This window comes from Tachysurus fulvidraco, chromosome 26 (assembly GCF_022655615.1).
Source record: "Tachysurus fulvidraco isolate hzauxx_2018 chromosome 26, HZAU_PFXX_2.0, whole genome shotgun sequence".
NCBI classification, from domain to species: Eukaryota; Metazoa; Chordata; class Actinopteri; order Siluriformes; family Bagridae; genus Tachysurus; species Tachysurus fulvidraco.
Window position 1 is genome coordinate 5468974 of NC_062543.1, and position 25000 is coordinate 5493973.

The window sequence follows — 25000 nt, forward strand, 5'->3', positions numbered from 1 at the left end:
CGCCTCTTTTCGGTGAGCTGAAAACACCAGAACAAGCTCCTCGGTGATCTATACAGTCTACGATAAATCAAGCGGCTAAACCCAAACACAGAGACTGTGGCTCTGACAAACACACCTCAGAGGATAAACACAGACCCTGGAGCGCATGAAAGGTTGAGGAAGTGACAGGACCGCGCTTCTGTGTGTGTGTACCTCGTGCTTGGCTGTCCATGGTGGACACGGGGGCAAGCTTAGCCAGTTCGCGTGTTGGCTTCGGTGGTGGCTCTGGTTTGGGAGGAGGGACGGGCTCTGGTACAACTAGTACGGAGAGAGAGAAACATTTACCATCACTTTTACAGATCTGTTTAGAAGAAGGGCAGACGTGTGTGTGTGTGTGTGTGTGTGTGTGTGTCATCAATGCCTCAGACATAAACAGTGTTAACACTGATGAACAAGCACAGATGGCTAAATGAGTGCTGATTCAGGGGTTTTTATTGATTGCAAAACTCCAGGGAGAGATGTACTAGAAGTTTTATAAACTATAAATCTGAGCTATTTGATTAAACATCTTTTCCTACTCTCTTATCCGACTGTCTTTATTTCTAAATCTTATGAATATAAAAATAAAGCACCTCTAGGCTCAGTTGTGTGCATGCATGTGTTGTGGGTATTTTACCAGGTTCAGGTGCTGGTGGTGGTGGTGGAGGTGGTGGTGGTGGTGGTGCTGCTGGTGCTTCATCCGTAGCAGTACTAGCAGCTTCGTTGGCCATGGAGCGTGTAGTGATTCGACCCTTACGCCGTCCCTGGCTGTTAGCCGTCTTGCGGCCGCGTGGCGTGCTCTGCTCCTTTCCCTCCTCGTCCTCTCCCTCACACTTCTCTTTGTCTTTGCTAATGTCCCTGCAGCAAACACACAGCCGGGCATTAAACACACCTCGAATGCTTCGGAAAGTTTTTCACTCTTCAGATTTGCCAAAAGTATAAACGTCATTCGTTTCAAAACGGACCAACGAGGGAAAGAAACACGATCATCTTGTTATTGGGCGATGCATAATACAGAAACTGAGATTTAATCCTCGTCTATGTGTGTGGTTTAAGGTCAAATCGGGAGAAAATCCAGATACAAGACACATGATACGACCAGGTGTAAGCAAAGTGTGCAAACCTGAATGGAGACATTTAGAGAAAATAAAAATCCCGTGAAGAGCTGAAGAGCATCTGTAAGGAGACACATGGTGCTGTCCAAGCTGGCTGCATCATCTAAATAAATGACTCGGTCCGAGTTTTGTAACTTAGCTTAACTTCGTATTGGAGTGCAAAATAACGATGTTGTGTTTCTCAATACTCGATTTTCTCTAATGCACTATGTCTATAGTGATCATATAAACACAGAGGTTTATAGAAGAAGCGACACATTTTAAAATGCCCGTGACTGCTGACGTATTCTGACGGGATATGTATGTGACGGCATTTTTTTTTTTTTGGAAGGAGTCTCCGATTTCAGTGTTTTCTATAACGGAGACATATATTCTACATTACGCATATAAAGTAAAAGTGCTGTGGTACAAGAAGAATTAAACCATTCGAGATTGTGGCACTGCATTCCATCAGCTGGTGGTTGATTGGTGTCCTAGAACGGCTCACCGGGTGAATTTTATTCCTTACGCAACACACAGCTCCAGCTCAGTAGTTTAAACTATCGATGGAGCTGCTCCAAATGTGCTAATGCTATTAGACAGAAATCCTTGTCAACAACAAACTCTGGCTTCAAACAAGACACAGCAGATTTCCCCCATCTGTGCTTATTCACGATTCCCAAACCCGTTGTACTGATAAAGGGCCATTCTATTCTCAGAAGCCTGCCTGTCTCCATATAAACAGATGCTTGGCCTGCATGCGTGTCATCTTAAAGCCCATTCTCAGAATAAGTGTGATGGACAGTTACACAAGAAGGTATGGAGGAAGAGAAGGTGATGAAGAACGCGAGTAACTGCTTATGAATAGTTTTCATTTATGAGTGGAAGAGGCTGTCAGTGGCCAAGCTGTCTTTAATAAGTGGTCATGGCTCATATTCCTCTCATATCCTACTTTCTGCTAAAAGGGAAAACAAGACGCCGGTCCTGTATAAACAGCGAGGGCACAAAAAAAACACACCAGCAAACACTGCTTGTAGAAATGACCGGGAATGATCTGTGACCTTCTGTGGTAGAATATAAGAGGCTTTTTGATGGAAAAAAAAAAAGTGCTCGGGTTTGCGCCAGGCTTTTCTGGAGGATTAGTGACGTCAGAGGCACGGCCAGAGCCAACCGCCTGACTCATGGCAGGAGCCGACTCGACCTGGGGAGGGGAAAGGGGAAGGGGGGGGGGGGAGGGAAAACGAATGAAAAGAAAACTGCACTCACTTCGAGTCCTCTTTTTCATCTTTCTCCTCCTCGTCCTTCTTATCGTCTTCTTCTTTCTTGTCTGATTTCTCCAACTTGTCCTCCTCGTTCTTCTCGTCGGACTTGTCTTCCTGGGAGGGCCGTGTTATCTGCTTTGAAAGAACAGATGCAAAACAGAGCGTGTTTAGACTTCAGTGCTGTTTGCTGATTTTAATTGCTGTTGTACGTAATAGAGAAGTCATTTAGAGGAATAAATGCAAATGGGAAGCAATTATAATCAAATCAAACTGGATATCGGGGATAAGACTCGGTCCTAATCTATGGCCAGCGCTGTGGAAATAGGACATGACAATAGGTTATTAAAGTGTGTGTGTGTGTGTGTGTGTGTAGGGAGTTTGGTGTCTGAAATCAGACTGTAGACAAAACCTAAATTGTAGCTCATTCCTGTTTTGGGAAGACTGCCTTTGGTCAGCTCCCTCCCTCCCTCCTCCTCCTCTATCCAAACCCACTTTCTTTTCAACAACTGAGAAGAAATCTGCCGAGCTCTTTTCTGGAAAAAGAGCAGGGGACTTTTGCTGACCTGGATGAGGCCTGCTTCTGCACTTCAAAGCAAAGTCTGATTGAAGACTGCACCAGAAAATGGCTCTGCATTAGACTTAATCTGCTTGTGGGAAAACATGCCTGCATATCATCTGCCTCATCAAGCAGAACACACCGATGCTCAGATGTGTATCATCACTAGGGTTCAACAAACCTTGCCCAGAGACCGACTAGGATAATGGTCCAATGTGTGTAAATAAGAATGAATAATTAAAGGAAAGACCAAACACACACACACACACACACACACACAAACAGATGGTGCGTTTATTACAGAAAGCAAAATGATAAACAGGTTACTCAGCAAACTAAACAGAGAAAAATAAAAGAATGGGTGCAGAAGAAATAAATGAGAGAGAGCGAGAGAGAGAAAGAGAGAGATGACAGAGTTAAAGGACGGGAAGTTTGTGCATGCTCCAAAGATAAGATTAGCACTATGAGGTGCTTTGATGATGTTCACATGGATGGGGTTGTCTGGAAGGACAGGGTTACATCCTGGCGCTGAAATCACAATAGTTTCACTGTTGACGAAACTCGGGATGGAAGAAAGCAAAAGGCTTTAACAGAGGGCAGATCAGGGGAAGGCGCACTGTGGCACAGTGACTGTTTTAAAGCTACACATGCTCATCACTTCATATGTGAAAACAAAACCTTAACATCTTTAAATGTTGCTCCCTCTGTTCCCGGGCTTGAGGTTAACAAGCGAGAGTGCCCAGACGTTAACGGTGGGCAAGGGGATGAGAGCACGTATCATCAGACCTATGTGAAGAGTGTGGGGAGGCACTCGGCTTTTACCAAACCTGCTTCAACCGTGGGTGCCAATAATTATGAAGCTGACGGCACCAAACTGTGCTTTCAGAAAAGCTAACAAGGTTAAAACATAACTCCAATTACAATAATCCACAAGTCTGGCCTTCTTTCCTGAAACTTACAAGCACTTTATTGGGTTAAAACTGTTAAGAGAACAAAGCTAACCTCAGCCAAGACAAATAAGCCATGCAGACAGCAGATGGGGCCAAGGAATGTCAAACGCTCAGAGAGAGAGAGAGAGAGAGAGAGAGAGAGAGAGAGAGAGTGTGTGCACAAGATTGTGTGTGCGTGAGAGAGTGTGTGCACAAGAGTGTGTGCGAGTGAGTGTGTGTGCGAGTGTGTGTGTGTGTGCGAGAGAGAGTGTGTGTGTGTGAGAGTATGTGTGTGTGAGAGTGTGTGTGTGTGAGAGAGAGCGTTTGTGAGAGAGAGTGCACGAGAGAGTGTGCACAGGAGTGTGTGCGAGAGAGTGAGTGTGTGTGTGTGTGAGAGTGAGTGTGTGTGTGAGAGAGTGAGTGTGTGTGTGAGAGAGTGAGAGTGTGCGTGCGAGAGAGAGTGTGCGTGCGAGAGAGAGTGTGCGTGCGAGAGAGTGTGCGAGTGAGTGTGCATGCGTGAGAGTGTTTGCGAGAGAGAGCCTGAGTGCGAGTGTGTGTGTAGACACCGAGATGAAGAATAGACATAAACATACTGCAAAATTACATTTGAATGCCTTGTGATCCTAGAATATGAGTAAGAAAATAGTCCAAGCTAATGGATTAGTAATAATTTAAGGTACGGAGTGAATGCAGTCATACAGAATGGCGTTCTCAGAGCGCTCAGAGCACAGAGGGAGTTCACGTCATCTATACGCACGTCAAGCGCGCTCCCAAGCTCTCTACTACCACTTAGGCACTATTAATAAACCAGTGTTCACAGTAATAAAGAGGCTTTTTTTCCATCACATTGAGGGAATCGAGCACTTCAGGCCGGTCAACAACCGGCTACTATTTGGTCTGATTTTAGAGAGAAAAGAAATGTGCTTCAACTTGATTTCTGAAAAAGAATTTCTGGAGAAAAAAATAAAAAAAACGAGAGAGAGAGAGAGAGAGAAAGAGAGAGAGGGAAATAGATAGAGAGAGATTTATCTAAAGGCAACTGAATACAAACCACTTCAGTGCCTTAGTCAAATGAATATACAAATGATTTACTATAATAACAGGTGCATTTAGACTACACCAAACATTTCTCTCAGTCTGACCGACAAAACTTTTTTTTTCCCAAACCCAATTCTAAACTCTGAGTGAAATGCGACCTTAACCCCGCTCATGTTATTCAGAATGATGCGAGTCAATTACATCGGAATCGAGAACGTGGAAGTTAGTGCACTTCTTTAAACGTGTTCGACTCTACAAAAAAAAAAAGTTGCTTGCAAAAAATGAGCTGAAATGTGTGTTAGTCTATTTTCTTATGTAGCCACTGTGGCTAGTGGACAAGTCCAGATTAAAGGGAAGGTAAGTGGCAGTTGAGTGGTTAAGACTGGAGGTCACAAGTTCAAATCCCAGGACCACCAAAGCTGCCACAACCGGACAACTTTGTTCACAGTGCTCAACTGCATAAACATATCAAATAAATGAAGTCACCAAATGGTGTAAATCATAAAGAGTTTTAACGTCTAATTGAAGTCAGGTGCTGTTGGTGTTTGTATAAACCATAAGTCCGATCTTGTACAACATACTTTACATTTGGTTAAACATAACGAGCAGGTCGGTTCTGAGGCATTCTGAAGCCCTCGCCGTGCCAGAGCGAGGAACACCCAGGTTTCTGATGCTAAATCACCGAGATCCAGGTCAGTCTGTTCAAGACCTCAAAGCAAGCAGAATGGCTGTCAGGTTTCCTGCTGGAAGTGAGGACCCTGCTATTAGAACCTTGGGTCTCTTTAAATCCAGAACCAGAGAGGAGCCAACCAGTGCTCCAGAGTGTTCAGAAGGTGAGGTATCCATGCGTCGGTGTAGATTATCCCGAGTACCCCGCACTGCAGTGTGGTCACTTTAGCAATTCAAGCCTTTTTCATGCTAAGCTCCATGTTTCACTTTTCCTTCTCTTTAGTAGTTTCTGTTGAACTTGGACACGGAAAACCGATCCGATTTAACCATGGTGCAAACTCTGAGAAGGAGAAGATTACGTTCACTTGCTCCTTCCATTTGCTGGTAATGTACGGTTAATAACAAAGGTATGTCTATGTTTCATGAAGAAAGTACACACATATTGGTTGTGATGCCAAACACACACACACACACAACTCTTAGTAGACCAGTGCTTGCTGATCTGTGGAAATACAAAATTCTCCTTTTCCCATTTCTGCTGATTCACCAGGTGCTTTATTTGAGTTAGGGAATGAAAGACTCTAAAAGCCAAAAACCGCCAAAGACTGGAACCCTTCGAAGATAACTGAATTCAGGTTGGAATGCGGATCAACGGAAGGTCTGAGACGGAGAAAGACGTTTCTGTCCAACAATAACGAGCGTGTTCCTAGACTGCACGACACTTTAGAGAGACAAAACGGAGCTCGTCCGTGAGCCGACACAAAAATATATGAAGCTGGATTTCAGATATCATTAAGCTTAATCTCGTTCATAAGGAATATAATTTTATATTTCTGGATATATGAGTAAACAAAAAGATTCAAACCTAGCAAACAGCAGCCACACACACACACACACACACACACACACACACACACACACACACACACACACACACACCGGAAAGTATACAATAAGCACAATATTTAACATCTATCATGTGCAAACAGAAGCATATACATACAAACACAAACAAGATCAACACACACACACGAGCAGAGATTCACGGACACACAAAAGACTGACACTCACACACCAACACACACTACCTTCGAGTTCGGTCAGTATATGCATGTGTACAGCAGCTAAAGTCACAGCAGCAATCGTATGCACATGCACATGCACACACACACACACACCATGATGATGACAGCCGATCATACTCCAAACTGTAGCCCTTTCAAACTCTACACTGCTTTACTCTTGCATACCTTCCACTTGCTCCCGAAACACAACACATCTCCCTCTAACGCACACTCTTTCACTTAGACACACACACACACTTGGGTGACAGGGTTGGGCCAGGTGGTGAAAGTCTGAGGCGTTTGATTGGCACTCACAGCCGTATGGCAAACTTTTCTAGTTCCTGTCCTGGTCATGGGAAAGCTGGTCATATCACTGTGACACACAGAAAGGGGGTGGGGTGGGTGGTGTGTGTTTGGGGTGGGGTAATCTGCTCCTACAGTTTCTCACAAAACACTAAAAACTCAGTGTGTGAAACTAAGAATGCCAAAGAGTGCATCAGATTGTTGCAAACCTACCAGAAGGACTGCTTCTGTGCTGCTCTTCTTTTTTTGGTGGGGTTTCATCAATCCAACAATGCTTACTGTTCTCACACACACACACACACACACACACACACACACACACACACACACACACACACACACACACACACACCTGTTCTTTCTGTATGTTAAAGTGGAGAGGGGAAAACATTTCTTGATGCAAATTTCTTGACAACATCAGCTGACAGAATGGACACAGCTGTTGTGTCCTCATCCCTCTGCTCACTCAGAATGACTTTAAAGAGAGATTCTGCACTGCATTGCTGCTAATTACCAAAATAGAGCCTCTTGCTACATGCTGCTCTGCTCCGTCTCCCCCAAAATAGCAAAGGAATCACGCTCTGTGTCCTGCACTGTGCTGGAAGGTCAGTGTGTGAGTCGGTCTGGCATCAGCAAAATATCTTCTTCATTATTGATATTGGACTCCTGACAGAGTTCCTCACACACACACACACACTCCCTCACACACACACACACACTCCCTCACACACACACACACACTCCCTCACACACACACACACACTCCCTCACACACACACACACTCCCTCACACACACACACACTCCCTCACACACACACACACTCCCTCACACACACACACACTCCCTCACACACACACACACACTCCCTCACACACACACACTCCCTCACACACACACACACTCCCTCACACACACACACACTCCCTCACACACACACACACTCCCTCACACACACACTCCCTCACACACACACACTCCCTCACACACACACTCCCTCACACACACACACTCCCTCACACACACACACTCCCTCTCTCTCACACACACTCCCTCTCTCTCACACACACTCCCTCTCTCTCACACACACTCCCTCTCTCTCACACACACTCCCTCTCTCTCACACACACTCCCTCTCTCTCACACACACTGCCTCTCTCTCACACACACTGCCTCTCTCTCACACACACTGCCTCTCTCTCACACACACTGCCTCTCTCTCACACACACTGCCTCTCTCTCACACACACTGCCTCTCTCTCACACACACTGCCTCTCTCTCACACACACTGCCTCTCTCTCACACACACTGCCTCTCTCACACACACTGCCTCTCTCTCACACACACTGCCTCTCTCTCACACACACTGCCTCTCTCTCACACACACTGCCTCTCTCTCACACACACTGCCTCTCTCTCACACACACTGCCTCTCTCTCACACACACTGCCTCTCTCTCACACACACTGCCTCTCTCTCACACACACTGCCTCTCTCTCACACACACTGCCTCTCTCTCACACACACTGCCTCTCTCTCACACACACTGCCTCTCTCTCACACACACTGCCTCTCTCTCACACACACTGCCTCACACACACTGCCTCACACACACACACATACATCAAGAGTTGATACTTTTAGAGCATGTAGGTCATGCAGGTTTTATTTAAGGAAACAACAGATGATGTAATCTCTCTTTACACAATCTCACATATGCTCACAGTCAAAGTTACAGAAAATGCAAAAAAAAAACCCACACAGTGTCAGTTGCGGCAAATCAGTTTTAATAAAATCAGTGTATGTGGAAGGTGAATAGTGCTTTCCCCTGTGTGTTATGCTGCCCTGTGATGCAGCATGAGCAGCAGTTTAAAATGTGCCGTGGTGGCTGCTGTGTGCCACGTAACAAGCACATGTTTGCTTTTGGCCTGGTAGATTTCGTGATGACAAGTGAGAGCTGGATGGTGGGTGCAAAAGAGAAGAGAGAGAAATGAAAAAGAAACAGACACTTAAACAAGGAAGTGAATGAGGGATACATTACAGAGAAATGAGATAAGGTAGAAGAGAGGAAGACGGTCAGTGCGTCAGTGATGACGTCAAGTGGGCTTCTGCCTTCATACCTGAACGCAACAGTAAATGTGAGTGTGTCCACTAGGGGGCAGAAATTAAAGGTTAAATGAATTTAGGATGAAGAGAGACAAAGAAGACACACCGGCCCTGAGAAGGATGACTTACTTGTGGCTTCTAAATCAAACAGACCAAACTATTAGGCATTAAGATTGGGGAGCTAGTTATTTAAGTTTTATCCAAAGGCCCTAAAGGTCTCACTAAAGTCCTACTGAATTCTTGATGTATCTGAGAGTTAATAAAGTAAGAAGGTTTTCTGCCACAGGAAAGTCTTCCAGTTTCTTGGCAACATGACGTTTGTGTGTGTGTGTGTGTGTGTGTGTGTGTGTGTGTGTGTGTGTGTGTGTATTTACTTAAGCCACACACGTTATTAAGAAAGAGAGGCTAGTGAGACATGTTTAAAACAAGCGATAAGAACTAACGTACCTATAACTGGACAAAAAGCACCACGTGTTTATTAACAGGCGATATATCACGATCACTGGCACATTGCTGTGGTACAAGAGGAATAAAAAACTTCATGGTGTGCTGTTATAGGAATCTAATCCACGTTGACATGGTATCACACCACACTGTACTGTTGGGTTTTATTCTTTAACTGCAAACCAATATTATGTTGAAACTCTTCATAAAACCTAAAAAAGAAACAAAACTCCAGTCTTGTCTAAAGTTTTCCACAATCAGACACACCCCCCTGACCCTATCCAATCTGATGCATGATACCCTGTTTGGATGTTGGCGGATTGCACGTCAGTCAGTGCGTCTCTGTGTGCCATACTTTCCCATAATCCCCCTTTTGTGACTCAACACAAGCACGCTTCAACACGGGTCTAAATTCACAATCCGACGATAAACGTTAATACACGGACGAGGACAAATAAATCCTGATGCAGCAGCAGTAAAGCTGTTCTCTCATTACCACAGTGGTTCTTTCTCTAAATCTCTTACTGCCTCATTCATCATAATCCTTTTACCATCCCATACAGGCTGATTTATATCCGTCTGTACTCCATCAAAAATAGAAATCGCTGAAACGAAATGACTAAAGGCTTAGTCATGTTAACTGAAGGCATCTTTAAATGATAAAACACAATCAGACCCAAATTAAGTACATAAATAAACATGCAACCGGACTCGAAGATCAAAAACAGATGAGTAGTCGCCGAACATTCCAGATGTTGTGTTAGCAAAACGGCTCATTTTAGCCAAGATCGCTAGTAGGCAAAATATGAAATAAAGGCACCAAAAATCCCTTTATTGCCATTTCGATCCAACCGTTGGAGAGAAATAAGCTGAAAATGAAAAAGCTAAACACGCTTCTGCGTCACAACATCTGTATCCTGAACTCTATGGTGTCACATGTCCTACCTGCTCCACTGTCTGTGTGTGTGTGAGCAGAGCAGCTCCATGCAGAGTAAATCAGCACGCTTGAATACTTTATCAAACATGGCTACCATCGAAGAAACAGAAACAGATTTTGAGGAGGGATCAAAATGTCTCTTCTCTTTTTTTTCCCCCCTTCTGTAGTCCCTGGAAATCAGCATGAAGCCTCTGTAGCAGGCAGATGAAAGATTCCTCGTAAGCTGTGCAGCAATACATAAATCACAAAGAGGGAGCGAGAGAGAGAGCGAGCGAGAGGAAAGAGGGTGTGGTCTTTGGGTCTCGTTTAACCAAAATACAAATAACAGGAACATGGACCTTTGTGTAATAGTTACACTTCCCCTGTAGTATTTCCTTTCCTCACTCTTTCACCAACTATTCTTAGAGTCGCTAAGAAACGTAACGCAGAAGACGTGACACATGGCTGTCCTACAGTTATTAGCATGCAAAAATAAAGGCACGCTAGCAATAGTATGTGCTGAACACTAGAGGGGATTTCGAGACGTCTGCCAGAAGCCACGGAACACGTTGTAGCTGTGGAAGTGCACTATACCGTTCGAGCACAACGCTGCAGCTGTGATTAATCTAACAAACTACATCTGCACTACATTTCAACACCCTGTAAGGAGTCAGATTGTTCTGTGAACCCGTAAGCATGTGGTTAGTTCGAGAGATCATCTATGGTTCAGGAGCAGAGACTAAGAAAAAGTCTGGGCGAGGAGATGGACATAATCCAACTGATCCCTAACCCGACACCATAGAATAAGAGGAGTTCCCCAAACACAGCATGAGCTTTGTATCAAGTTCACCAAATTACTTCCTTATAAATTCTCTATAGTTACAGACAAAGGCAAATTCAACATAAAAAAAAAGTGTCTATAAAGATTTCGCATTCATCTCGGTTCTACTTGGTTACTCAGTATTATACCACAGTGCTGTTAAATTCTCAGATCTGATTGGTCAGGAGGGTAACTGCATCTCTAATGAGAATTCCTGGTAGCCGGTAGCTTAGATCAAATGCCTCGTTCTGAAAGGTCTCCGGTGTCAAAGCTTTGGAACCGTAAAACAGAGGGAACGGAACGCTGGAACGATTTCAGGGATCTCGGTAACACGGAACACGGATTATTCATTTCAAGAGAAAGAGGCGTGAAGCTGGTGTGGGAAATGAGTCTTTATAGCTTTTCATAGTAAAAAGTACAGGTATAGTGCAAGAAGAATAAGACCGTTTAGAAGGTTTACTTACAGCAGGAAGAGGGGAAGAGAGAGACAGAGAGAGACAGACACAGAGAGAGAGACAGACACTACTTCACACACAATTCGTCTTCATATCAGTAGAGCACGGTCTTTCTAGCTTACCTGGTTCCTCCTTCGTCTGCCATAGTTGCGTCGGACCAGTGTCTTAAAGTTCTGGCTCTTCTTGGTCAAGTAGTAATACAGTACACAATCTGAGACACACTGTAAAGAAAGGAGAAGTGTTGAGCCTGTAGCTGAGTGACTGAGCAGTGTTCAGTGGGTTTGTTCTCGCAATCACTGATACTCTACTGAGATATATATAGACGTGTGTGTGTGTGTATATATATATATATATATATATATATATATATATATATATATTTACACACACACATCTATATCTATCTATATATATTTATACACACACACACACACACACACACACACACACACACACACACACACACACACACACACAGTGTGCTCAGGTTCACAACCTCCTGTAGATGATGTCAAACTGCTCTGTGCGCACACACACACAGCATTTCTATCAGACCAAGTCTTGGAGAATTGTGGATAAATTATCGGATAAACGATACTACGGCGTTCTGCTGAGACCGTTGCTGATTATCGTCCTGTTACATCACACACTGGCATGAAAGTGCTTTAAAGAAGCAGTCCAGTGTTCTCTGAATAATCTCTGCCTATACCATCTGCAGCACGTGTGTGATCAGCACGCATAAACACAAACATGTTTGCCTGTTCTGAGAAAATTAAGATTTCTTTCTTTTTTATATTCCAATTTCAATGCTGATGTCAAACACATTTCTACAAATCTCTTCAGAGAATAAAAGACTCTGTTTTCAGAGAAACAAAACTGTAGTCAGGTTCCAAATATAAATCTATGATGTGAGCACGTGGATCTGACAAAACCTTCAGGAAAGCAGAGATATAACCCTCATTGTAGACACGTTACAAACTCTGTACAAAGGTGTCGTATTAGGTCACGCTTAAGTACATGCAGTGCTTGCAGTTTACTCTTCAGGACGCTAAACTCTTGTCTATGGTGACTGCAGATATGCTTCAAGATAAAAGTTGGATGGAAATAAAAGTGCAGCATTTGTAAGATCTAGAAAATCAATGATGTTTAAAGATCTGAACATTAATCTTACCCATTAGAGGCGAAGCCTTTAACTGAGGTCAGAGTGAAGTGGCAGCACTATGAGGTCTCTGAAAAGCCGGTGGGTTGTGGCTGCATAAGCTGTGTGTGTGTGTGTGTGTGTGTGTGTGTGTGTGTGAGAGGGAGTGTGTGAGAGAGTGTGTGAGAGAGAGAGAGAGAGAGAGAGACACACACACACACACAGGAAACCTGCACAGACGGGAAGTGCTCACCTTTCGTTCAAGATAAGAGGCAATAAGGCCAAAGTTCTTTGGGTGCTGCACAAACCTGCAAAGCAAACATAAGCTAGAGTGATTTTTTTTTTTTTTTTAAACTACTGAACAAGACACGCTGATTCATTACAAAGCACACAGCGGAAAGAACATCTAAATGTAGAAAAACAATTAGTGTGTGTGTGGTCTATCCCGTAGTCATTATTCTGCCCGGGGTTTTGTCTGGCCCATAAAAACGCTCTCCAAGCCACAGAACTCTTCATAATGCTAATCAAATCTGAGATGAAGCCGTATCCAGTCTTCCCTGGATTTGGAGTCTGAGCACTTTCACCAGAAATTGGGATTTGTGGACAGCGCTATTAGCTCGAGATGCCATACGTATTGGTCAGAGCGCATTACTGCGATATAAGACAAGAAAGTGAAGGAGATCATTGAGGAATACGTGGGATTTGTATATACACGACAACTAACAAGAGACGGTAGACTGCTGTGCTCAACATATATGTGTGACGATCCTAAGCGCCCACTCTGCCCTCTCTCCAGGATTTTTGTTTGCACTAATTAAGACAAAAATCGAGCAAACTTTACAATATTTGGATGAGCTTATGATCACCCTTTCATCTTGTGCTCTATTTCATTCACATGGTGGAACAAGAGTGCAGCCATCATAGAAAGTAATTACACAGTTGTCTTCACCAGTAGCAACATAAAAGAAGAATCCTCTACTTGCAATTTTACCAATTTAGTACTATTTCACAAAGATCTTGTTACCATCAAGCATTTTTGCCTGATTCAATAAAAAAACGAATGAATAAAACCACTGGCTCATACTCACTTCTCCTTAAAAATCTCCTTCTCGTGTTCGGTCCAGACGTTCATGAACTGCCGAGACTTGTAGACCTTCATGGGGTCGTCCATGAGTCCGTTCATGTTGATGAACTTCACGCGCCTCTGCTCCGAATCATACATCATGGGAGGGATGACTGATAGCTGCCTCATTTGCTTCTCGTTGTTCTAATGGGTGGAGAAAAGGTTCAGTCTTGCTGTTATTCTGCTTTCAGCATATTTTAAGCTAAAGTAAGCCAACTTTAGGGGTACCGGGATGGGTCTACCTCGGTCACTTTTGTATATACAGAGTGACAGTGACTCACTCAAATGCTGGCAATGTTACACCGGCTGTCACACATAGATGGAGTCGTGGCTACAGAAGAACCTGATCTGAACATGGTAAATAAGTGCACTGTTAAACATTAAGTACTTTATAGCTTCGGTTACAGAGCTTCAGCGGTTTCTGCTGACTACAAAGTTTACTTCTGCTCCTACAGCCTGTATCTGACTCCCACAACTTCACAAGGTGACGCCTAAGAGAACTTGCATTCAAACGGCTGTAGAGACACACAGAGTCAAAGAGAGACACACAGAAACCGAGGCAGAGAGACACACAGAGACACAGAGAAAGAGAGAGAGACACACAGAGACTGAGGGAGACTGAGACAGTGAGAGAGACCGAGACAGAGAGAGAAAGACACAGAGACAGCGAGAAGCACAGACCGAGACAGAGACACAGAGACCGAGGCACAGAGACCGAGACACACAAACATACAGACAGAGACACACACAGACAGACAGACAGGGACATGCACACAGACAGACAGAAAGACAGAGACAGTCAAGACAGACACAGACAGACAAAGACACAGACGGAAAGACAAGACAGACAGAGACATACACACAGACAGACAGACAGACACATACACACAGACAGACAGACAGACAGATACACACACACAGACAGACAGACAGACACATACATACATACACACAGACAGACAGACACATACACACAGACAGACAGACACATACACACAGACAGACACATACATACATACACACAGACAGATACATACATACACACACATACATACATACACACAGACAAGACAGACAGACACATACACACAGACAAGACAGACACATACATACACACACAGACAGACAGACACATACATACATACACACAGAGACACACAGACAAGACAGACAGACACATACACACAGACAAGACAGACACAGACAAGACAGACACATACATACACACACAGACAGACAGACACATACATACACACACACAGAGACACACAGACAAGACAGACAGACACATACACACAGACAAGACAGACACAGACAGACAGACACAGACAGACAGACACAGACAGACAGACACAGACAGACAGACACAGACAGACAGACAGACACATACACACAGACAAGACAGACACAGACAGACAGACACAGACAGACAGACAGACAAAGACAGACAGACAGACAAAGACACAGACAGACAGACAAAGACACAGACAGACAGACAGACAAAGACACAGACAGACAAAGACACAGACACAGACAGACAAAGACAAAGACACAGACAGACAAAGACACAGACACAGACAGACAAAGACACAGACAGACACAGACAGACAGACACAGACAGACAGACAGACAAAGACACAGACAGACAGACAAAGACACAGACAGACAGACAAAGACACAGACAGACAGACAAAGACACAGACAGACAAAGACAAAGACACAGACAGACAAAGACAGACACAGACAGACAAAGACACAGACACAGACAGACAAAGACACAGACACAGACAGACAAAGACACAGACAGACAAAGACACAGACAGACAGACACAGACAGACAGACAAAGACACAGACAGACAGACAAAGACACAGACAGACAGACAAAGACACAGACAGACAGACAAAGACACAGACAGACAGACAAAGACACAGACAGACAGACAAAGACACAGACAGACAGACAAAGACACAGACAGACAGACAAAGACACAGACAGACAAAGACACAGACAGACAAAGACACAGACAGACAAAGACACAGACACAGACAGACAAAGACACAGACACAGACAGACAAAGACACAGACAGACAAAGACACAGACAGACAGACAAAGACACAGACAGACAGACAAAGACACAGACAGACAGACAAAGACACAGACAGACAAAGACACAGACAGACAGACAAAGACACAGACAGACAGACAAAAACACAGACAGACAGACAAAGACACAGACAGACAGACAAAGACACAGACACAGACAAACTTTTCCAAAAGAAACCTAGGGGCCTGATGAACTACACTGAGAAACTTTTCTGCACAACACATTTTCAGTCAAAGTTATTTGAAAATCAATAAATCAAAATAATGAGAGAGCAATGTGATAGTTTTTTTCAGAGGGAAAAATTTATGGCTGTATTATCAGTGTAGATACAAACAAAGGAGGGTTCTCATAACTTTATTACTCTGCTGTTGCCAAGACACACTCTCACGTCTGAATCATTAAGACCTTTTATTGTGTGTGTGTGTGTGTGTGTGTGTGTGTGTGTGTGTGTGTGTGTGCGTGTGTTGTAGCTGTCAAATTGTGCTGTACAGACAACTGCCCTTAGACTTCCATTAAATCAGACTCAAAAGGAACAGATTTAATGTTTTTTTTTTTTGTTTAGTACAGGAAATTCTTGGTCGTGGCAATTACACATCTGCAACTGATGCTGAGAATAGAGATTGAAGCGTGTGGAGAAAGGGGGGGGGGGGATCAGACTATTTCTTTAAGAAAGTGACAGATTGCCTTAAGGGCAAACATCAAGAGAAAAGAGGTTGACTATTTGAAACCAGGGCTGAATGAGAAAACTCTGGGCACGTCCCTGACCTACCTCTTGTTCAGAGAGACCGTCTATGATTTCGGAGATCTCGTGCTCGCTCCTCGCTATGGTGGCGGACAGCCCTGTCCCTCGCTGTCCCACCCTGAAAGACAAGCAGATGGAGGATAAGAAAAAGGGACGATAATCACACAAACCCACCGCTGCTTTCCTGTAATGCACCAAGGAGTGAACGACTCCCAGGAGAGGTTTCTAACAAAGACTTCTTGAGTACAAACATCTTCCTGTGCAAAAAAGTCCCTATAGTCGTCCGTTCGCTCATTCATAGTGACTTCTGCGCTGCATCCAGAACAAAACCAAACCACGGTTTCATTTTCCACTCTTTGAAGTGCTCGGGCCAGGCTGACTGCTTCTACTGACTTTCTCCATGACTCTTCTGATGGTGTGAGGCTTCTCAGAAATCTCTATTCTACACAATGGGTAGACAGGTATCTGAAAAAAAAATCTGCAGGACATGGGTCGAAGTCTGAATGGACGGAAATCGAGCCTGTGAAGAAAATCAACAGCGCAGAGACGGGAAGAACAATTAAACTGATGCCGGAGGTCAAGTGCAAACAAGTTGAAATGTCTGCTGAATGAATGGGCAGATGAACAAAAACCGTAAGGTCTTGAAGCGAAGCGGGAGAGAAGCGCTTTACAAGGGCTGACAAAGAACTGAAAGATTTAACAGGGAGGGAAAGTGAAATAGTTCTGAACTCTTTACGTTTGGAATGAGATCTTGTAAAATGTTGATGATAAAACTTAGCATAAAAAAAAAAAATTTGTCTGTGCACTTAGACAATAAAGTAAATAATAAACAAAGCTGAGCTGGCAGTGTATTTCTAATTAGCATTAAGCTGGCATAGTGTAAAGTTCTCCACTGTGTTCAGTTCAGTGAAGGCAGAAAATCTCTGTACCGGGAACTACAACGAGCATGACCTCTGACCTTGCCTCCAAAAGGCTCCTTACGGCCGACTTTGGTTATTTATTTATTTATTTTCAGAATTCAGCGCTGCTCCCTTTGTTTACACACCATGTTACATCACAGCGGCTGCAGTGGGGTGTGTTTGTGTATGTGTAACCTCCTATGAGACTGCAAATCTGCAAAACAAGTTTCCAGGCCAGCCTATTTTCAAATTTCCTGGAAAGGAAGCGTTCAGGGAATGCTGGGAATTCAGGACGAGGGTAATGGCGCTGGCCTGACCTTTGGAAGCGCTCCTGCTGCTCGCGCTGCTTGCGGATCTCGGGGAATTGCCGCTCGTAGTACTCGCGAGTGCGACTCTCCTTGGCCTTACGCCGTGGGTTGTTCTCCATCCGCTCCACCTTCTTCTCCCACGCCTCCATCAGCTGGTCGTAGCGCTGGCAGATTTTCTGTTCCTGGCACAAAGAAAGATAAAATTTCAGCTCCTGTTTACTAAACACGTATTGTGGTCTTCTCACAAACAGAAACGACACAGAATGTGCTGGTAAAGTCGGTCTTTCTCCTAAAACCTTACAGGTCTGATTTTCCCAAACACATGGAACATGTTCATTTTCATGCTATCTTGACTATCATACACCTGGAAATGACCACACACACACACACACACACACACACACACACACACACACACACACACACACACACACACACACCACCTCACATGCGCATGCACGCACACGCGCGCACTCCTGTACTCGTGTCTATAGAGCTGTGCCAGGAATAGATACAAAAACAACTAAATTTATGCATTTTGGCCTTTCCTCACCTCCTCTATCTAATCAAGTTCAGCTGACAAACCATCAGCTGACCTCCAGAGCAAATATTGTTTGCGTCAAAGAATTAATTTTGTCGCTATTACAAAGGTGGATTCTCTCGTGCATACGACGAGCTTGAAATGAAAAATATTTAAGTGAGGGTTATTTCAGGTCAAATACACATACATGAATGTCAATCAAGCTCTGTGTGTGTGTGTGTGGTGTCAGAGGGGGTTTGGGAGACCGAGCCAAACAACGTGCAAAATGGCTTGTTAGGAGAATGTGGCTTGAAATAGACCACAAGTAATATGCTTGGAGAAGTGACAGCTCAACAAGGGACTAGTTTGTTCAGGAGCCAAAAATGTCTTGCCACTATGGGGCTACTTGCACTATACCTTACACACACACACACACACACACACACACACACACACACACACACACACACACACACACACACACACGCCAAATGACTTCCACATGTGGTCTGAGAAGTATATTTAGATTAGAGAAACGCAGTGCCTGTTCTTGGATCTTGACCATTCTGCACTGCGTGAGTGGTTTTAACCGTGATGGATTACATTCTGCTAGAATTAAGATGGACATCTATACGTGCCGCTTAAAAGTGGGGCAAAAAAATCACATCACTCGTGTGTCCGTACTTTTTAAAGTGAGCTGACTGCTATACCAAGGTAGCAGCCACAGACAAGTTGCCATGGTGCTGCTCGTATCGTGAAAAGTGTGTCTGACCTTCTCAAAGTACAAACAAGTGGAGTGTGGGCACACACACTAACACACACACTCTTTCGCTCACCCACTCACTCTTCCTCACTCACACACACACACTCACCCTTTGCTTGCGTGCATGGTTCCTCCTCTTGAAAAACAGAATCAGCTTCTTCCTCATCACTTGATTTCTATGGAAAAGTGAAGAACAAGTAAAAACATGCTCACACGGACTCATTCACACAGCCCCTAACTCGCCTAAACAAAGCAATTACAGCAAAAGTCTGGCCATCTGATAGCCAAGGCAACAGCAATGTACCAACAAATAAGATCTCGGGCTTGTGATGACTTTTTACGCTCCCTAATCAATCTCTGGTTATAAAAAAGTAATTAAAGGAAAGTCAAATACTAGAAATAAAGTTAGCTTGAGTTTGAGCTTGTTCTTATAATATATATCATATTAGACTTCAATCACAATCACAGCAAGGCAATTATTTTTGTAAAAAAAAAATTAATAATTGTCTTTTTAATTTAGCTTTTTTTTATTATTACCAAATATGTTCATACGTCTATATTGACTACAAATTCCTACCATATTTACAAAAAAAAGGATAATAATAATAAATTACTATATACTATATATATATATTACTATATATATATAATGCCTATAATATATAATGTCTATATAATATAAAAAAAATTATAATAAATATTAATGCCTTTTTTTTCACATTTGTTCCTTGAATTTTTTTTATTTCGTTTTGTACAAATCATTCACTGTGCCTGTGTGTGTGTTTTTTTTTTGGTTAAAATATAAAATAGATGAATAAATTAATAATAATAATAATAATAATAATAATAATATATTTTTTTTTATTTTTTTTATATTACATAGACATTATATATTATTTTTCTTTTTTGTCCAAACCTACAGGCGTTTCATAAAGGCCACATTTCTTATTTCTACAGTTGGGACTAAATTAATTTGTATACATTTTGTGAGATAAAGCTCAGTGTGTTGACTCGTCTGTTAGTCAATAACGGTTAACTGCAAGGTCAAATGTTTTAATCATGACACTTCTGCTGAAAAACAAAAACAGTGAGCAAATGCCACAGTGTCACTGACAAAACTGATAAGATCCCAGACAACCTGACCTTCACCTTGACACACACACACACACCTCAAGCCAGCACGTTTACATACAGTAAAACATTTGTTGAGTGAAGTTTCTGTATCACTAAACATTAGCAATGATACATTCCTTTAAGTTTACATTTTGACAAAGGAGGTGACTCAAATTCTACAAAACAAATGTAGAAATTTGGTGCTTTAGAAATTCTAAACACACAAACAAATCAACAGATAACAATTATGTTCTGACCATAAAAACTTTTATAACTCCGCCTGATGACACGTCCATCGTCACGTCTCGCTTCTTATCAGCTAACGGCGTTTTGTCGATCCAAACTACTGGCTGCTTTTACAGAAATTTAGTCAGGAAAGGAATAAATACTCACGTCTTAATGTTGTCGTGGTACACTTTAGTATCCGACGGCTGGTTGTACAGGGGCTAGCGACGCGGACACAAAAACAGGAAACAACGTTTAATCATTAGCAATTAAACAGGAATGCTATGTGGGATAAAGAGTACTGAACATAGAACATTTAGTTTGATCCAAGCGCTCGGTCGCGTCCGGCACGGCACACTCACCAGCTCTACTTTAGGGCCGAGTCCTTCGAAGATTTTGTGGGCCTCCTCTGCTTTTTTCTAAGAAGAGAAAATAAACATATACAGAAAAAACCTTCAGTAGGGCTAAACATCACTATATCCATCTATTCATCTAACTAACTCTCTCTCCATCACTATATCCAACCTGTATATCTATCTCTCCATCACTGTATCCATCTATTCGTCTATCTGTCCATCACTATATCCATATATTCGTCTATCTCTCCATCACTATATCTATCTATTCATCAAACTAACTCACTCTCCATCACTATATTCAACCTTTATATCTATATCTCCATCCTTATATCCATCTATTCATCTAACTCTCTCTCCGTCACTATATCTATTAATCTCTATATCCATCTCTACATGCATTGCTCTATCAATCTCTACATCCATCTATCAATCAAACTGTGTATCCGTGTCTCTCTCTCTCTCTCTCTGCGTATACCTCTATTGATCCGTCTATCGATGCAGCATGCACCTATCCGTCAATCTCTGTTACCATCCAACATATCAACTTAGCAATCTCTCCAATCTCTCTTTCTCCATCTCATTCTATCGACATTCATCCAGCTCTATGTGTCCATCATCATATGATAAGGATATGATCTTTCCATGTTGTAGAACAGTTAAAAAGCTTTTGCTGAAACTTAAGAAGGGTCCTGTATACTGTATAACACTGTGTGTTATATTATTGTGAAGAGACAGAGAAACTTGTTTTGGGGGCTGAAAGGATGCACAGCAACAAAATCCCATTATAAGTAAAGGAAATCGGTTCACTGTAATGAGGCTGCAACACGACCAACGTGTTTACGTGAAGATCTCCTATGACTGCTTCGGCCTTGTGACGCTCACAAAAGTTTCCAGGTTACAATGTCACAACTGTTCAGATCTGTGACTCAATCCTGATGTTCCTCAACAAAGGAGGATCCTATGACTGGTCTGTTACTGCCTTTACATTGCCGTGTAAAGGCAGTAACAGGCTCGCTAGTTTACGCTATGCTACCGTATTTACCGGTTGCTAAGCAACACTGTTCCACCTTACTAGGTCCTAAAGCTGTTGATTAATATTCTACAAAAGTAGTTCTGGCTCTCTGGCACACTGATAAGCTCCTGTTTTTATAGCAACAACTATCAGATTTAAAAATCGGTTTAAATGCTGATATGGTGACATTATTCCATGAGGAGATGTTAGTTTAGCGACTACAGAAGGAGTCTCCGATGTTTGTGCTTGGATGTTTGTTTGCTCACTTCAAGCTTTGAGTGTTAAGCTTCTTTGACCATGTATCTTATAGTGTAGCTGCAGAAAGTCTCTAAACAGATTCTTTCAAGTAGAAGAGCTGCCGTAATTTGTGAAATTAAGATAACGTGCCACACAATCACGTTGCAAAGCATAAATCGCTGGGTACATCCTGAAACATGAGCTTTTGGTGGTGGTGGTTTTTTTTTCTCCTCTCGTCATGCTCTTTTTAGGAGTAAATCCTCAGTAGTCTCAGTGGAGACCTCCTAGCAAAGGAATTTACTGTCTGTGTGGAGTTCAGCCAACTCCGTTGTGCCCTCAGCCTTTATCACTCCTTGTCTTGTTATACAGGTCCCCCATAACGTTTTGCAAAAGATTAAAGGAGCGCACATGCCCCATAGAGATCTGAGTGTCCTTCGTCACCAGACGTACTACACGGGCAGAGCTCCGTACAAACACTGCAATGTCGGTCCGTATGCCTCAACTTGCCACGCTCTTTAGAACATGTACAAGGTTTTTAAATGCCTGTGGAGGAACTGTCCTTTAGTCATGCAATAAAAGGCAACGGTGAAACTAGGACATGGTTCAGGAAGTCTACAATGATAGGCATGAATGACGTGAGTGTGTGTGTTACAGCTCATACCCGGTTCTCATCGTAGATGATCTGGACGATGCTGCGGTGTTTGTGCTCCACAGGGGGAGGAGACACTGGCTTTTCCGGCTCCACCGGCTTTGCTGCTTCTTCCTCCAGTTGTTGCTAAAAGACACAAAGCATTTTTTCCATCTCATGCATTGAGGCAGGGAACGTTTACATAAATACATACCTTTATTACTGCACCTCGTGTGACGTTTCTAATTTGGCTTTTAGCTAGAGTTTGTGTACGTTGTACTAAAGGCTGAAAGAAAGCTTTGGCTGTTGAAGCAAAGATCAGATCAGTGCGAACATTTTCTTAAAGAGGAAGAGATTCCATGGACTGGATATGACTAGCGATTGGTGATGTATTAGGATATCCGGACACTGGTGAACGTGTGATACACAAACACCCTTCAGCTCCCCGATGCTGTTGCTGGGGGTGAATCCACATGGACAGATTTGAGATATATGGGATTGCTGTGGATGGTACCACTTAGAAACCAGGAAGATGGCTTTGGACTGAGCAGAAGTCAGATTACACCAGTGAAATCTTTGACCATAGAGTGCACAGTTAGAGAAGGGCAATTATTTTATAACACAACAATCCAGACTCACACAGATGAGGATATGAGGATTGAGCTTTTCCCTGCCACCATCACCCCTGGCTTACTCATTAGGAATAAATAAAAGTATACTGTTTATATATCTCTATAAAACTGTTTTGTGACTATGTCCATTGTTAAATTACTGGGACTTTAGAGCCCTCTATCCATCATAACTGAGCACGAATGCCTGGACAACTTGATGCACGTGTCTTAACACCGCTGCACGTTCAGCCATCAGATTACAGACAGCAGCTTTTTTTTTCCTCTAACAAACTTCAGCATAGCTCAGTAACCTTACCTAGTGAGTTGAAAGCAGGGAAAACACCACAATATTCAGAATTAAGACGAGAAATGAAAGGACCACACCAGGCAAAGAGAAATTAACTGGTCGACGGCGATTTATACGGAACATTTAATAGGATGTTAGATGAGTCGGCTATTTTCGCACAGCCATTGCACTGGTATGCAGTGTTGACTGATACCTTCTCTCTTTTTTTTTTTTGGAGAATTTGTTCTCTGGGTTTCAAAGTTTAAATAAAATGTATATATATATATATATAGATAGATAGATAGATAGATAGATAATCACTGTACTGGAGGCTGAGCCAAACAAGTGCTGAATTCCAATGGGAGATTACAGAGGGATGAAGGAAAGAGCTGGTGTAACTAGTCTCAAAGGTACAGCTCATGTTGTGTTTATTAACACGTTATACTGCTGGAAGGAGTAAAGGAAGATTTAGTTCTGTGTATTATGCGAGGGGGGGGGGTATTTCTAATAAAATAGATAAAATAATAATAATAATAATGTGTGAGTGAGTAGTGTGAGGCTCTGTAATAATTGCTTCTCAAGGAGCTGTACAATTCCCTTAAGCTTTGACAACCAAATGTTGTCAAAGCTTCGGAAAGCTGGGAAACAACCCGAGGCCTTGGATCAGCTCACCTGCTTCTTCTTGAGTTTAAATATCTGTTGCTCAACCTTGGCAATCTCGCGGTCCACACGGTCCATGCTTTGGATTAGCTCCTCTTTAGAGAGCTTGGAAGGAGACGTGTCCTGATCCTCCCCCATGGCCTGAATCCCTCCTCCGGGAGATGAGGACTCCAGCTTTACACTGAACTGAGTCTCCTGAGGAAGACACAGGGTTCAAGTGAGGACGATCTCTCAAGCCTAATCTAAATGTTATAGGACAGCATAAATAAAATGTTTAAATATAACAAAAGTTTAACAAAACAGGAAGCAAACAAACACTCATGTTCCCATACACTAATACTGAGCCTCGGAATTTCTTGAAAGCTTTAGCTTTTAGAACAGATGCTGGGATAAACACAGTTATATTTCCCAGTAATGGGTTATGGTATGAAAAATGAATGTATGAGCAAAATGAGCCCAGATAAAGTCTTCACACACCAAACAGAAGACACCGTGAGAACGTAAACACCGTCTGTAGTGATGCAACGCCAAGAGCAGAACTTAGCAAATGCAAAAGTTAAAAAGAAAAAAAAAATTGTGTCCGATTTGTTTTGAC

General features: G+C 42.8%; 1 protein-coding gene across 19 annotated transcripts in view; it reads right to left on the minus strand.

Moving 5' to 3' along the window:
* The window catches only part of ncor1 (nuclear receptor corepressor 1), a 69221-nt gene that overhangs the window by 29613 nt on the left and 14608 nt on the right, over positions 1 to 25000 (minus strand). For 14 of the 19 annotated variants that reach the window (XM_027132935.2, XM_027132927.2, XM_047808994.1 and 11 more), the window contains exons 5-17: positions 24418 to 24600; positions 22882 to 22995; positions 20975 to 21031; positions 20781 to 20833; positions 19384 to 19450; positions 18001 to 18173; positions 16812 to 16902; positions 13901 to 14079; positions 13066 to 13120; positions 11797 to 11895; positions 2379 to 2509; positions 656 to 876; positions 193 to 297 (exon numbers count right to left, since the gene is read on the minus strand). In XM_027132935.2, coding sequence (XP_026988736.2) covers positions 193 to 297; positions 656 to 876; positions 2379 to 2509; positions 11797 to 11895; positions 13066 to 13120; positions 13901 to 14079; positions 16812 to 16902; positions 18001 to 18173; positions 19384 to 19450; positions 20781 to 20833; positions 20975 to 21031; positions 22882 to 22995; positions 24418 to 24600 — 1528 coding nt within the window. Of the gene's footprint in view, positions 1 to 192; positions 298 to 655; positions 877 to 2378; positions 2510 to 6744; positions 6764 to 11796; positions 11896 to 13065; positions 13121 to 13900; positions 14080 to 16811; positions 16903 to 18000; positions 18174 to 19383; positions 19451 to 20780; positions 20834 to 20974; positions 21032 to 22881; positions 22996 to 24417; positions 24601 to 25000 lie in introns of those variants that run through there. The other 5 variants (XM_047808996.1, XM_027132930.2, XM_027132932.2 and 2 more) reach the window with 3 other exon arrangements.